Source organism: Planococcus citri, chromosome 5, assembly GCF_950023065.1.
Source record: "Planococcus citri chromosome 5, ihPlaCitr1.1, whole genome shotgun sequence".
NCBI lineage: Eukaryota > Metazoa > Arthropoda > Insecta > Hemiptera > Pseudococcidae > Planococcus > Planococcus citri.
Window position 1 is genome coordinate 49,680,553 of NC_088681.1, and position 14,914 is coordinate 49,695,466.

At 34.6% G+C, this 14,914-nt stretch overlaps 2 protein-coding genes across 2 annotated transcripts; one reads left to right on the forward strand and one right to left on the reverse strand.

The window, feature by feature from the left end:
• Positions 1-2,701: 2,701 nt before the first annotated feature.
• On the reverse strand, positions 2,702-10,410 carry Pgd (phosphogluconate dehydrogenase). Its single transcript, XM_065369140.1, has 9 exons — positions 10,117-10,410; positions 9,817-10,037; positions 8,844-9,088; positions 8,583-8,759; positions 8,403-8,487; positions 4,368-4,603; positions 3,756-3,889; positions 3,392-3,614; positions 2,702-3,309 (listed from the first exon to the last, which is right to left on the reverse strand). Exons 1-9 carry the CDS (start codon positions 10,125-10,127, stop codon positions 3,190-3,192), a joined length of 1,452 nt encoding a protein of 483 aa, XP_065225212.1. The 5' UTR covers positions 10,128-10,410; the 3' UTR covers positions 2,702-3,189.
• Positions 10,411-10,769: 359 nt separating this feature from the next.
• On the forward strand, positions 10,770-13,093 carry LOC135847262 (lipid droplet-regulating VLDL assembly factor AUP1-like). Its single transcript, XM_065366719.1, has 9 exons — positions 10,770-11,066; positions 11,141-11,281; positions 11,366-11,519; positions 11,591-11,778; positions 11,851-12,012; positions 12,089-12,209; positions 12,286-12,445; positions 12,523-12,656; positions 12,734-13,093. Exons 1-9 carry the CDS (start codon positions 11,026-11,028, stop codon positions 12,848-12,850), a joined length of 1,218 nt encoding a protein of 405 aa, XP_065222791.1. The 5' UTR covers positions 10,770-11,025; the 3' UTR covers positions 12,851-13,093.
• Positions 13,094-14,914: the final 1,821 nt, after the last annotated feature.

Below are 14,914 nucleotides of genomic sequence, written 5' to 3' on the forward strand. Positions count from 1 at the left end.
CTCATCTGGTGACTTCTGGTGAATCGGTCACCAGGAGTCACCAGAATCCACCAAGGAGTCACCAGGCTTTCAAAACATCTTCAAAGGCTCTGAGGACATCCCTCTTTTTTTCATCATAAAAACGTTTCAAAAATACTCAAAAACTCACCAGGTGACTTCTGGTGAATCTTTCACCGGGAGTCACCAGAATCAACCAAGGAGTCCCCAGGCATTCGAAAAAAGTTTCAAAGGCTCTGAGGACATCTTTCTTTTTTTTTTTCATCATGAAAACCCCTTCAATACAGTCAAAAACTCACCTGGTGACTTCTGGTGAATCTTTCACCAGGAGTCACCAGAATCAACCAAGGAGTTACCATGCCATTCAAAAAATTGTTTCAAAGGCTCTGAGGACATCCTTGTTTTTTTCATCATAAAAACACTTCAAAAATACTCAAGAACTCACCTGGTGACTTCTGGTGAATCTTTCACCAGGAGTCACCTGACTTTCAAAACATTTTCAAAGGCTCTGGGCCTCTGAGGATGTCTTTGTTTTTTTTTTTTGTCGTGAAAAACACTTCAAAATAGTCAAAAACTCGAGTGGTGACTTCTGGTGAATTGGTCACCATGAGTCACCAGAATCAGCCAAGGAGTCACCAGGCATTCAAGAAATGTTTCAAAGGCTCTGAGAACATCCTCGTGATTTTTTCCTCATGAAAACCCCTTCAAAAAAGTCAATAATTAACCTGGTGACTTCTGGTGAATCTGTCACCAGTGGTCACCAAAATCCACCAAGGAGTCACCAGGAATTAAAAAGTTGTTTCAAAGGCTTTGAGGACATCCTCGTGATTTTTTATCATAAAAACACTTCAAAATAGTCAAAAATTCACCTGGTGACTTCTGGTGAATCGGTCACCAGGAGTCACCAAAATCCACCAAGAAGTCACCAAGCATTTGAAAAAAATTCAAAGGCTCTGAGGACATCATTCTTTTTTTTCCATCATGAAAAACCCTTCAAAAAAGTCAAAAATTATCCTGGTGACGGTAACCGGACACTTCCCCGAATCCACTGTCTATCAGTCTTCTGAAGGTCATTGGCCCGTATGTTCAACCTCTCAAGGTCATCGGCCATATAAGATCTCTGAACTGTCTCCATAGCTTCGCATGGTCGTCTGTCTGGCTTCCCAAAGGTGCCCATCTGGCCTCTTAAAGTCTTTGATCCGTCTGTCTGATCTCTCAATACGTTTTGGTTCCATCTGTATTCATCTTTGATTTCACATATAGGCATCCTCGCAACAATAATTTCCTGTCACTGATGGCCATTTTTTTATACTCGTAGAATATTCAATTTTCATATGAGTAACCTGAGGTGCTTACACGGTATAGGTACCTATTACACCTGATCATTTTTATTTCCATGGTAAATGTACTATGTATTATTCGGGATACACCGAGGCATTCGGGATGTAGGCATTCGGGTTACAGGCATTCGGGATATGGGCATTCGGGATTTTGGACGTTCGAGTTACTGGTTCGGGTGCAGGGCATTCGGGTAAATGGATTCGGGAACACACAAATCGGGATTTTGTCATTTGGGAAAACGTCTTTCGGGGAAGTGGATTCGGGAAAATGTCCGGTAATCCCTGGTGACTTCTGGTGAATCTGTCACCAGGAGTCACCAAAATCCACCAAGGAGTCACCAGGAATTCTAAACATTTTCAAGGGCTCTGAGGATATCCTCGTGATGTTTTCATCATGAAAAACACTTGAAAATATTCAAAAGTTAACCTGGTGATTTCTGGTGATTCTGTCACCAGGGGTCACCAAAATCCACCAAGGCGTCACCAAGTATTCGAAAAATGTTTCAAAGGCTCTGAGAACATCCTCGTGATTTTTCCTCATGAAAAACCCTTCAAAAAAGTCAAAAATTGACCTGGTGACTTCTGGTGAATCTGTCACTAGGGGTCACCAAAATCCACCAAGGAGTCACCAGGAATTAAAAAATTGTTTCAAAGGCTTTGAGGACATCCTCGTGATTTTTTCATCATAAAAACATTTCAAAAATACTCAAAAACTCGAGTGGTGACTTCTGGTGAATTGGTCACCAGGTGTCACCAGAATCCACCAAGGAGTCACCGGGCATTCTAAAAAAGTTTCAAAGGCTCTGAAAACATCCTCGTGATTTTTTCATCATGAAAAATCCTTCAATACAGTCAAAAACTCACCTGGTGACTTCTGGCGAATCGGTCCCCAGGAGTAACCAGCATCCACCAAGGAGTCACCAACTCATCAGGCAATCGATCCAATGTTAATTTTTGCCCCTTCAGGTAGGTACCTAATTTTTGGCAGAAAACGAAATCAACAATTTCAAAGGGCAGAACTTTTTAGCAATTTTGGGAACATAAGTTGTACTTGAAAATTTTTAACAAAAAGCAAAGTATATAATTATGTTCTTTGCAATTAAGTATTGGCAGAAAAGTGAAAATTTGGACAACGTTTTGTTAAAGAGCGAGCCATTTACCATTTCAGCAAAAAGGCAGAGTTTTGGCCAATTCACGAGGAAAAAAGTAACTTTCGAAATTGTTTACCAAAAAAAAAAAACACAATTTTTTCTCCAGCTTATACCAACTTACCTTAAAAATCAAACAAATTAGAATAAAATCGAAAGAAGTAAGAATTCGCCCAAAGCTCAACTGAAAAACTCCGTAAAAACATCAATCCAGCGTAATATTCTCAAATAATTTATATTTCAATCTTAAAATACACTCGAGAATTATCAATAACAACATCGTCGTATCATGCTCTCAACAATATATGAAAACACAGGTAGGTAATTTCATCAAGAAAAATCACGATTAAAAAACACAATAATATATTATAAATAATAGGTACGTAAAACTGGTAACCAAAAATGAGAACAGAACGGAAAACCTATCTAAGCATCTTCAAATCTAGTATAAAATTTCACATTAAAAACACGTTTTAAAAAAAATCATAAAAGCTCGATGGAATGGTTGAAAAAAAAATCATAAGGGAACGATAATACTCGTAAATAACGAGAAGAGATTCCTATTCAACGACCAACCTAGCCATTTTATACATTTTTAGACATTCTGCGGATAACATTAAGTAATCAAATTAAGTACGTTGATGACACGATTAAGAGTATGGTAATTCAAATACGTAGAGATGTTTCGCCATAAGGCAGGAATATTAAGCTTGATATGTACTTGCAGATACATTTCCTCCATGTCCGGTCCAGTTTGTGTGAACGAATCTTCCAGGTTGAGATAATAATTCGTAAGTGTGAGCTCCGAAGTAATCTCTTTGAGCCTATGTAAAAATTGTACGTACAAATTAGTTCAAGAAGACCTATTTACTTATGCTTCCCAATGTTCAATAATCTGATACGTACTTGTAATAAATTAGCTGGTAATCTGGCACTTCTGTATCCATCGTAGAAAGCCAAAGCGGTACTGAAAGCTGGCGTAGGTACGCCAACAGTGGCAGCGGTTGCGACCACATTCCTCCAGGATTTCTGGCTGTTGATGATGGCGTTCCGGAAGAACGGATCGAGCAATAAGTTGGTTAATTTCGGATTGTTCTCAAAGGCCGATTTAATATTACCGAGGAAAACACTGCGAAGGAAGACGAAGGCGAATCATTAGTTTGAGAGCGAGAGTAAGAGTAATCGTCGACACTTGAGAGCGAGAGAGTCTCGGCGTGATTATTTAAATATTACACAAAAAGTATTAAAATTCAAATGAGCCATAACTTACCTGCGAATTATACAGCCACCACGCCACATCAACGCGATTCCGCCGTAATTTAAATTCCATCCATAAACTTTTGCCGCTTCTCTCATTAACATAAAACCTTGCGCATACGATATAATTTTAGAAGCGTACAAAGCCTATAAAATAAAACATAAGAATATATAAACTCGTATCAAATAAACGCTACACTACGACGTGCTTTCGATTTATAAATATTTCAAATGTCCGCGCCTCACACAATTCTGTGTTAACTCGAAAGCACACCCTTAAACCTATGCTACGTCTACGACCATCCAACCCCCTTCAACTATACGCCGAGTCTTATTCTGTTTTTATTCGGAATTATAAACAATTTAACGTCGTTTTCTCGGCTCCGATAATAATCTTGAATTACGTACGAGAGTTTTACACAAAGTGACCGTAAATTTCTCTTCATAAGTTTTGTTAGGTCGTAAACCAAAGTGTTAAAAATTCATATTCAATGTTGCCTTTTTTTTTTTTTTTTTTTTGGTAAAAAGAATAAAAACTTATTTTTTTGGCGAATTGATCCACAGGCACAGATAACAGCTACGGATTTTCTGTCGAGGTGAAATGATTGTCAGGAGTTTAACTAACCTGTTCGATATCTTTTAGAAATTGTTTCTTGTCTCCTGAGAATGCAACTTCGCTAGGTCCAGTCAGAACTTTCGATGCTTCTTGACGTTCGTCGAGTAAAGATGATAGACATCTGGAGAAGACGGATTCTCCGATGAGGGTTACTGGTACACCGTAATCTAGAGCTGAGATAGCTGTCCATTTTCCGGTACCTTTTTGTCCGGCGCTGTCTCTGATTTTTTCGACTAAGAATTTACCTGTGAATTTGAAGCGAATATTAGTAAAGAATCGTAATATTTTAAATAGCCATTGACAGACTGATGCATTTTCATTTGGGAATATTTTATCAGATATCGGCCAAATTTAATGAGAAATGGAGGAGAATAATTTCAGAAACTCGAATTGACTTTTCCATTTTTGGCGATTTTTTTTTCTAATTGGATTTTTAAAAAATTACGAATGGAGAATTTTTTGAAGTAAAAAAGTGTAAGACCAATTTTTAAAACCAAGTACCTACTTTCCCAATAAAATTTATAAAAATTTGTTATTTTACCAATGATGGGCCCAGAAGACAAAATTTCGCCATCTAGAATAGATCTGCAGCCTCCAGTGAGGTTAAGAAATTTCAGATTTGACCATTTTCAATAAATATGTGTATGTTCTCGAAACTCCAAAGTCTGATTACAAAATCACACTCGAAGTCTCCCGCTGGAATTTGCTGGAAGGGTGAATTTTTAGGTCAGACCTCAAAAAATTACGCGAAAAACAAATTTTCAGAAGATTTTTGAATAGTTTTGGAGAAAATCAAAACTTTTTTGAAGGCTCCAGATCATCTATGAATTTAGGAAATTTGGTTTCGGAGGATCATATTGGTTCTAGAAAAACTTTTCAGAAGTTAATTTCAATTTGCACAACTTCAGCAGATTTTTGAATATTTTTTGGAGAAAATCGAAATTTTTCTGGAAGCTCCAGATCAGCTGGAAAACATTAAGTTCAATTTTGAGAAATCAGTATCAGTCCAGGAACATATTTTTAGCTGCCTATATCAAATCCCAAAACTTAAGCAGACTTTTGAGATTGGTGAAAAAATCAAAAATTTGCTGGAGGCTCCAGATGATCTGGAAGTACAAAGTTTGGTTTTAGGAGGTCAGTATTCATGTTGAGAAAAAAAATTTGTACTCCTATTTCAATTTCTTCGTTGTTGGCATATTTTTGAAAATTTTTGAACATGTGAAAATGTTGCTGGAAGCTCCAGATCGTTTGGAAAATACGAAAATTTGGTTTGTCGAGGCCAGTACATGTCGAGAGAAAAGTTTTTAGCTACCCAAATCAAATTCTACATCGCTTGAAAATTTTTGAATCCCATTTCAATTTCTACGTCCTTGACGAATTTTTAGGAAAAATGAAAATTTTGCTGGAGGCTCCAGATCGACTGGAAAATACGAGATTTGGTTTCGAAAAATTGATACCAATTGGGAACCAATTTTTAGCTGCCCGTATAAATTTTAAATACCCTTGGAAAATGTTTAAAAATTGTTATATTAGAGAAGATAAAAATTGTGCTGGAGGCTCCAGATCTACTGAAAAACGTGAAATTTAGTTTCGGGAAGTTTATATCAATTTAGGAACAAATGCTCAACTACCCTTATCAAATTATACGTCTTTGGGGAATTTTTTCGAAAAAAAATAAAATTTCACTGGAGGCTCCAGATCGACTGGAAAATACGAGATTTGCTTTCGAGAAATTGATATCAATTGGGAACTAATTTTTAGCTGCCCGTATAAATTTTAAATACCCTTGGAAAATGTTTAAAAATTGTTATATTAGAGAAGATAAAAATTGTGCTGGAGGCTCCAGATCTACTGAAAAACGTGAAATTTAGTTTCGGGAAGTTTATATCAATTTAGGAACAAATGCTCAACTACCCTTATCAAATTATACATCTTTGGTGAATTTTTTTGAAAAAAAATAAAATTTCACTGGAGGCTCCAGATCGACTGGAAAATACGAGATTTGCTTTCGAGAAATTGATATCAATTGGGAACTAATTTTTAGCTGCCCGTATAAATTTTAAATACCCTTGGAAAATGTTTAAAAATTGTTATATTAGAGAAGATAAAAATTGTGCTGGAGGCTCCAGATCTACTGAAAAATGTGAAATTCAGTTTCGGGAAGTTGATATCAATTTAGGAACAAATGCTCAACTACCCTAATCAAATTATACGTCTTTGGTGATTTTTTTTGAAAAAAAAAAGAAAATTTCACTGGAGGCTCCAGATCGACTGGAAAATATAAAATTTGATTTAGGGAAGTTTATATCAATTCAAAAAGAAATTTTTAACAATTCGTATCAAATTACACGTCTTTAGTGGATTTTTGAAATTTTTTGGAGAAAATCAAAATTTTGCTGGAGACTCCAGATTGGCTGGAAAACGTAAAATTAGGTTTCAGAAAATTGATATCAGTTTGGGAAAAACTTTTTCGCTGTCCGAGTCAATTTCCACGTCCTTGGTAATTTAATGAAAATGTTTGGAGAAAATAAAAATTTTGCTGGAGGCTCCAGATCGACTGGAAAATATGAAATTTGGCCAAGGGAAGTTTATATCAATTTAAGAACAAATTTTCAACAATCCGTATCCAATTTCACGTCTCTGTGAATTTTTTGCTGAAAATCAAAATTTTGCTGGAGATTCCAGATTGGCACGTAAAATTAGGTTTCATGTCAGAAAATTCACTGAAAATTGATATCAGTTTGGGAAAAACTTTTTCGCTGTCCGTGTCAATTTCCACATCCTTGGTGATTTATTGAAAATTTTTGAAGAAAAATAAAAATTTTGCTGGAGACTCCAGATCGACTGGAAGGTATGAAATTATATTTTAGGAGGTTTCCCATTAAATGGGAAATAAATTTTCAACTGCTCCATTTCAATTCCCGCGTCTTTGGTAGATTTTCAAATAAATAAAATGTTCGAAGAAAATAGCTGGAGGCTTCAGTTGAAATCAAAAATATGAAATTTGGCTCTAAGAAGTTGGCATGAGTTCGGGAGCAAATTTTTAGCAGCCCATCTTAAATTCTAGGACCTTAGTACGTATTCTTGAGTATTTTTGAAGAAAATAAAAATTTTACGTTTTTGCTGAATTTTAATTTTTTTTTTTCAAATTAAAAATTTAGTTGGAAAAGAACAGCTGAAAAATTACGAGTGTTCTCCGAAAAAAAGTTTAGCTGCTTAGTTTTTTGAAAATTTTAAGCGTATGATTTCAAAATCGATTTTTTCCTAAAATTTAGACCTCCATAAAAGCCTTCAAACAACTTATTGAAATTTTCTGGCACTTTTTTCAAAATTAAAGAGAAATGTGAAGAGCTAGCTATGTTTAAAAAACATCCAAAAATACTCATGATGATGCCGCCAATCACACTGTAAGTAAAGCCTCAAAGAGGAGAAGAAGGGGAAGAAGTTTCGAAAAATGTCACCAAAAAAGTTTACTTCAGTAACTACCAAAAACGTTAAAAATACTTGTATGTATAACTGACTATATTTTTAGACTAGAATTACGAGGCATGTCATTCATCACTCGTCCCCCCCTCTGCCGTTTCCAGTTCATAAGATCTTGAAAATGAATAATAATTGATTGAAGATTTAGGTAATTTGAACCCTTTATTAAAATTACAGGCTTTCTTAACTCCACTTTCAAAACTTTTGTAAGTGATTTTGAATGCTACTTTAATTTGTTTTCAAAAACAAGAAAATTACGCAAACGTAAAATGTTATCAATTTTCATTAAATACGAGTCAACAATGTTGAACAATACGATAAGATATTGTGTTGGTTAATCAGAAAACAACAAACTCGTAACTTCCTTCTCCACTTTTCAAATTATCAAACGAAAGAGAAAAATGAGGTGGGAACGAATATACAAATAAAATTACACCTTTTTGTCTCAATACAGTATTTACGAGACAGGTGAAAAAATATCAGGTCAAATCGATACTCAATTGGCTTCATTTCCAACGATATAAAAACATAAAAATCAATAAAACATGAACTTTTACAAACCATCGGTATCTTTGAATTTCAATATATCTTTGGTGATTTCAATAAGGAAAGAATCCAGTACACCTTTGTTCCATTCTTCGAATACCTGTAACATTATTCTCCTATTAGTTCATCATTTTTCATATAAAATATCGAGGGAAGCCAGGATAGGTATAATTTAATTATTAATCGATTCCTTACAGCGCTCATTTCATCGTTGGATAATTTCAATACAGATTTCATCAAGTGGTAAGCTTCGCAGATAAGTTGCATGTCTCCGTATTCGATTCCATTGTGGACCATTTTAACGAAATGTCCGGCACCATTTTCACCAACCCAATCGCAACACGGTTCACCGTTTACTTTAGCAGCGATACTCTACAACAGTAAAAAAACAAACATAAAATATAAAGATTGAATTTTGAAGTTGAAAAGAACATGGAAGTATATTGTGATATTAACCTGGAAGATATCTTTAATATGAGGCCAAGCTTTTGGGTTACCGCCGGGCATCAAAGATGGACCATAACGAGCTCCGTCTTCGCCACCGGATACTCCAGATCCAACGAACAAGATACCTTTACTTTCTAGTTCTTTGGTACGTCTGATTGTGTCTTGATATTCGGAATTACCACCATCTATAATTATATCGCCTTCCTCTAAAAGTGGAACTAATTTTTTTATAAAATCGTCAACGGCGCTTCCGGCTGTAAAAAAAAATAAGGTCACGTTAGCGTATAATAAAAGTGCGAAATCTGTAACCTTCGTTTAGACAGAGTAATCGTTTCGTGTGAATATTGCAATAGGCGTTATGATTCATTTAAGTAGGTAATTGCTGTAAAACGATAATAATGTGCTGACAAAACGATCCCGATAGCAGTTCACGTCAAATGATAATTTCAATTCAGCGATTTTAATATTCCAAGGTGGATATACGAGTATTTTTTAAATGGTCATTTTCAGAAGACATTTAAGTACATAATTGAAAACGATTACTTACACGAATATTTAATTACATCGTGAGTCATAGAGAGATAAAAACGCATCAGATTATATCAGTTAAATAGGTTTGATAATCGATTTTGAAGATTATTTAATTTACACGTAATTAAGGATAAGGTATCCAATTTCAGTTATATTGACAGTAATCTTCTGTTCATCTTACCTATTTAATCAATTAATGTTTTTGAAAATATCCACAAAATAAATTAAATACAATTTGAAAGAAAGATAGGAAAATTTAATTCATGATGAAATAAGTCTGAAAATTTTCTTTGAAAAGTTGCATCACATCCTTTTACTACTAATCAAAGGGGAAAAAATCCTCAGATTTTCCTCATGTTTACTTTCACTTCTCAATAAGCGGTTGTTTATGTGAAAGTTTTAAATATGTATTAGAATATTAATACTCGAATAGTAATCGATGAAGTTATACCTTTGACTAATAACATAACACGACGAGGTTTCTTCAAAGTCTTGACCATTTCTTCCAAAGAATACGCTCCGACGACGTTGGTACCTTTGGCTTCATTTTTCAAAAAAGAGTCAACTTTTTCGGTTGTTCGGTTGTAAGCTGTGACTATGAAACCGTGATCGTTCATATTCAAGATTAGATTTTGACCCATAACGGCCAAGCCAATTAAAGCGATATCTGATCTGTAAGATGAACAGTGCATAAGAAACCGGTTGTACAATTAAACACATAGCTCATCAGTGAGATAAATAGCATACATACTTGGCAGACATTTCAAAGCAGTGGAAATTTCGCGAGGATTAAATAAATTAACGCGAACGAACTGGAATACAATACTAAAAGGATACAAGACACTGAAATATGATCAATTGACTCACAATATGCTCTACAATCACGAATATGACCCGATTAAGCGAAGGTTATTTTCACCTAATAACGAAGGTTATTTTCTCCCAATAGCGAGCAAATTACTACTAAAGGACCGGTACGCGTGAAGCTTAATAACCTTCACGTAATATTCAAGATTAATGGTTAATTGAAAATGAAAGGGTTTACGTCCGTAAGAAATTTATTATCAGTGCAAAAATTCCATTCTTATCAATCTTGAAATTAAACAAATGTTACCAACACGTTATTAAAAAATTTTAAGTTGTGCGAATTTTTCAAATTTTATGAATTATTAGTTTTTGGAAAATTTAAATGATAAATTTGAGTAAATTTTAGAGTTACTTACAAGTAAAAAGCATTATATTTCCTTTTACGCCTCTAAATTTTGAAAAAAATAATTTTTTCCGAAATTCGAATCAATTTTAGATTTTTCTACAAGGCAACACTGGTTGAATTTTTGATTTTTCGGCCAATTGTCGCGGTAGATTCCGACCTAACAGTTTACGTCGTTGAGTTTTTCTTGAAGAAAAAAGTAAATAGTTGCAAAAATATTACGTCAACGCTGAATATGTTTTGAATAATGAATTATTTTAATTAATTTCTGTGGTGTATTGTTTCATATTAAGTGCAAGGATCCAATTCCCGTTCATTGTACTGTGTACGACGACTGACAGATGTTTCACGAGTGATTGGTTTCAACAGTTCTGTACAAATTGTATCCCACTGATCATACAGGAAGTTCTAGGAATACAATGATCAAGTGATAACAAAAAATCGTTCAATATGTCAGAAATAACTATAGGGCGTTTATTTAACGAAGACAGGTTAGTATTTATTCGTAGGAACTTGATCCGGTGTCTATTTTTCATGTTTAAATCACGATGTGTATTTTTGACAGATTTTCCAATATAACATGGAAAGTTATATTTCTACTGTTGTATTCGCCTGTAGGCATCTTATTGGCCATGATTAGAATGTTTATGGTACTTCAAGCTTACGTAGCTGCCTCACTTCTCAGATCTCAAGTATCAGTTCGAAGGTTTGTATTATTCTGAACTCCATAGGTTCAATATAATCGTGTACTGTACGTGGAATGTACTAATACCCTTCGTTTTGTGTTTAGATTCATTTTACGTGTGGTTTGTTGCGTATTGGGTATCATCGTCGAAGAAGATTCTAGTGAATGTAAGAGGAACGAATCAGCTCGATTAATTGTTTCAAATCATTTATCAATATTTGACCACATTCCCATTCATTTGTTAACTAATTGCGTAACTGTAAGTGTCCTTTATACAAACTGTCCCATCTGTAGGAAAATTTCTCTAATCACGAATGTTGCTTGCTGTAGTTTGTAAACTGTGATCTACCCAATTGGCTTTTATATGGAATTGGTTTAAAGAATATACCCGAAAAAGAATCTAGTTCAACGGAAGATGTGAGAATTACTGCTTTGAAATCAGAACTGCGCCAGCATAATGATCCAATTTTGGTATTCCCAGAAGAAGACACCACTAGTGGAGTTGTAGGGTTGTTGAAGTGAGTGTTTTTTTTGCCACTTCGATTCTCTTATAAATTTCAATGACTAACTATGACGTTTTTTTGAAATAGGTTTTCATCTTGGTGGGCTTCAGAAATAGAATCAGTTCAACCTGTGGCTGTGCATTTGAAACGATCACCTATTGTCGATATCAAAGCATCAGTGCTCGGTTCCAGCTGGTATTCTGATTACTTTTGGTCTTTCTTTGTACCTTACTCGGTGTATACGATTAAGTAAGCAGCTGCTTTGTTTTTCTGTTGATTTATACTAACGAATAGGTTTATAATCGTGTTTCTTTTTGTTGCATAGGTATTTACCAGTTATTGAAAAAGATGCCGAGGAAAGTAGTGAAAGCTTCGCCGAACGTATTCAAGCTGCCATAGCTGAAAATATGAACTTGGCGAAAACTAATTTCACTAAATTTGATAAGGTTAATATTCTTCAATTCTCTTTTCAATTTCTGCGATTGTTTGTACTTGAGCTTTTGGAATAATTTATTTTTATAGGCGGAGTATGAGAAACGTTTTTTGAAAGATCGACACCGAGAATTTATTCTTAATCGACAAAGTATGATTTTAAGTAATCATCGCGAGCTGCAAAGAATGGTAATGCAAGTTGCCGAAGTTCTTCCGCATGTTCCTAGAGAAGTGATTTTCAGAGATCTTGGTGAGTAACTTTTATTCGCTATTCGCTTACAGCTGATTTAACGTTTTACTAAATTGATTGTATATTTTACTGAGTAGAAATCACCGGAAATGTCGACATCACGATAACGAATTTATTAGAGAATCGAATCGAATATTCACCCACTGACATGTATGCTAATCAACGACCAATGGAAGCTGTAGCAGGACCTTCGTCGTCACCCTCCACAGAGGTACGTAAATGTTGCAGTCAATTTTATGAATTCGAAGCTATCACCTGTCTGTACTAATAATTATGGATTTATTTTAGACGAAAGTTAGTCCAACATCCAGCATGGCTCAACAACATATTACTTTTCAAGAAAGAAAAGCTAAACTAATCGAAGATGCTAGGCGAAGATACAAAGAAAAGCATAACATACCTTAGAGTTTTAGTATCGATTAAGAATTCATCTTATGTATTTTTTTTTGTACTTACATCAAAATAGCAGTCGTGTTTTCTTGTGTTATTTTCATTGTAAAACAGTATGATTTTAATTTTTTTTACCGCAATCGTTAAATGCTTTTTAACGTACTTTTTAAGATAATCGTTGTTAGTTTACGCTTCAGTTTTTATTTTAAGAGACTGATTGTTAAATTGAAGTAATTTTGGAGTAAACTTGAGCGCAAGGATCGTTTTGTATTTGAACTTAATCTCTTTATTTAGTTTCGTCGATGTGGATTTGAGAAGAATTCGGTTCAAGTAATAGAAGTCAAAGGTTTGTTTGGAGTATTCACTTGAGTACCAGTGGCTCAATGTAGAGCATTGTTTGAAAAAATGAAATTAAACATTGAAAGAGAAGTCGAAGTATCGCTGTAGTCACTAGTTCATCATTACAGAATGTGAAATGGTCTGTGTTATTCTGTTTCGTCTCTTGTTACGACGAGGTTCCTGTAGATAGCATTATTATGTAGTTTTAGGATCTTCATTTGTGAATACTTACGCTTAGGTTAGGTAGGTATATTTTTCCAACTCAGAATTATGATGATGTCAGCAAAGTGAGGAAGGGGTCAATGATCTTGAGGGCTGAAATGCAAATTTTATTTATAAATCAGCTGTTTTGTTTTCAGAAATGCCCTTTTGAACGTCAACTGATGAACCTCTCGACCGAAAAGATGCGTAAGTAATCTGTTCTTTCTTACAATCACCATAGAGCTCATTTTCAAACCTATCTAGTTTCATAAATCAACGATAAACGCATCAATTTACTCAAAAACATCACAATTCCATCTTCCATCTCGAACAACTCTCAAAACTGCTGGATTCGTTTACTTTCTCGTCATCGTCACCGAACTATTCCATTCCGGTCGCCAATTTTCATTGCGAATGAAAATATCCGGCCATAGCTACCCTAGTTATTTTATTTGAACATGACCCCTTTCTCGTGGCAAACAAACGAACAACGACATAATGAATTTGTAACGAATATAAATCTCAGTTGAGCAACAGTACGTGAACAATAGCTACTAGGTACATCCAAAGTTTAACCCTACCATTTGAGTTTATTCGTATTTCATAAAGCAGGGATACGCGTGTAACAATTATTACCCTGCTGAATAATTCTAGCGAAAATAATATACGAATGATGTCCCTTTTAGCATGGTGTCCGGAAGAAACAAGATGGCTGGTTTATCTCGTTATCGAAGCATTTAATGTTTTTGATAGTTCGCGTACCTTTTGTACTGCGCTAATATTTTATGATGGGAAACTTAAATCTATAGGGGTGACGATTTGAAAATTGTTTCCTGCGATTAAAATGCGTTGTTGCGAGATAATCGGCTGTTTTATGTGATTTTGGAATTGATGGGGCCAGAGGTAGAGATATCTTGAATATCTAGCTGAATTCTCGAGAATGAAGTTCTTCTTGAGCTCAAGTCAGTGAAGTCAGTGAGGTATAGGAATGAGAAATGACGTTAGTGATGATCGAGACCGATACCAAATTACCAAAGGTACCTATTATGCGATCGCATTTTGCAATGAATTCTGTAAGTCGTTTCATTTTATTTTTCACAGAAGGTGAGAAGATGAATTATTCACTCATTTAAATTTGGTAGGTCAGGTGGCTGAAAAGGAAAAGTTCTTTCTTCTTTCCAAAATGCAGAAAATGTGGCCAAGGTGGTCTTTCTAGTTTCTGTCATCTCCTGGTCATCTTAACCTGTCTTCAAGTGTCAATCTTTTTTCCTGATCCATGAATATGATCAATGATCATATTTAGGTGATCAATGATCACCTAATATTACATAATTGATAATTTTGACTAAAATTTAAAAGAATTATTAAAATTTAAAATTAAAATTAAAAATAATAATAAATTTAAAATTAAATTATTAAATTATCTTATAAAGGATAAACGATTTTGATTGGATGATGGATTCGAATCCTTGAAGAACGAAAACAAAAAACAGCTGAGTCAAATGTCAACAAAAACAAATCAAAATCAAACATTCAAAA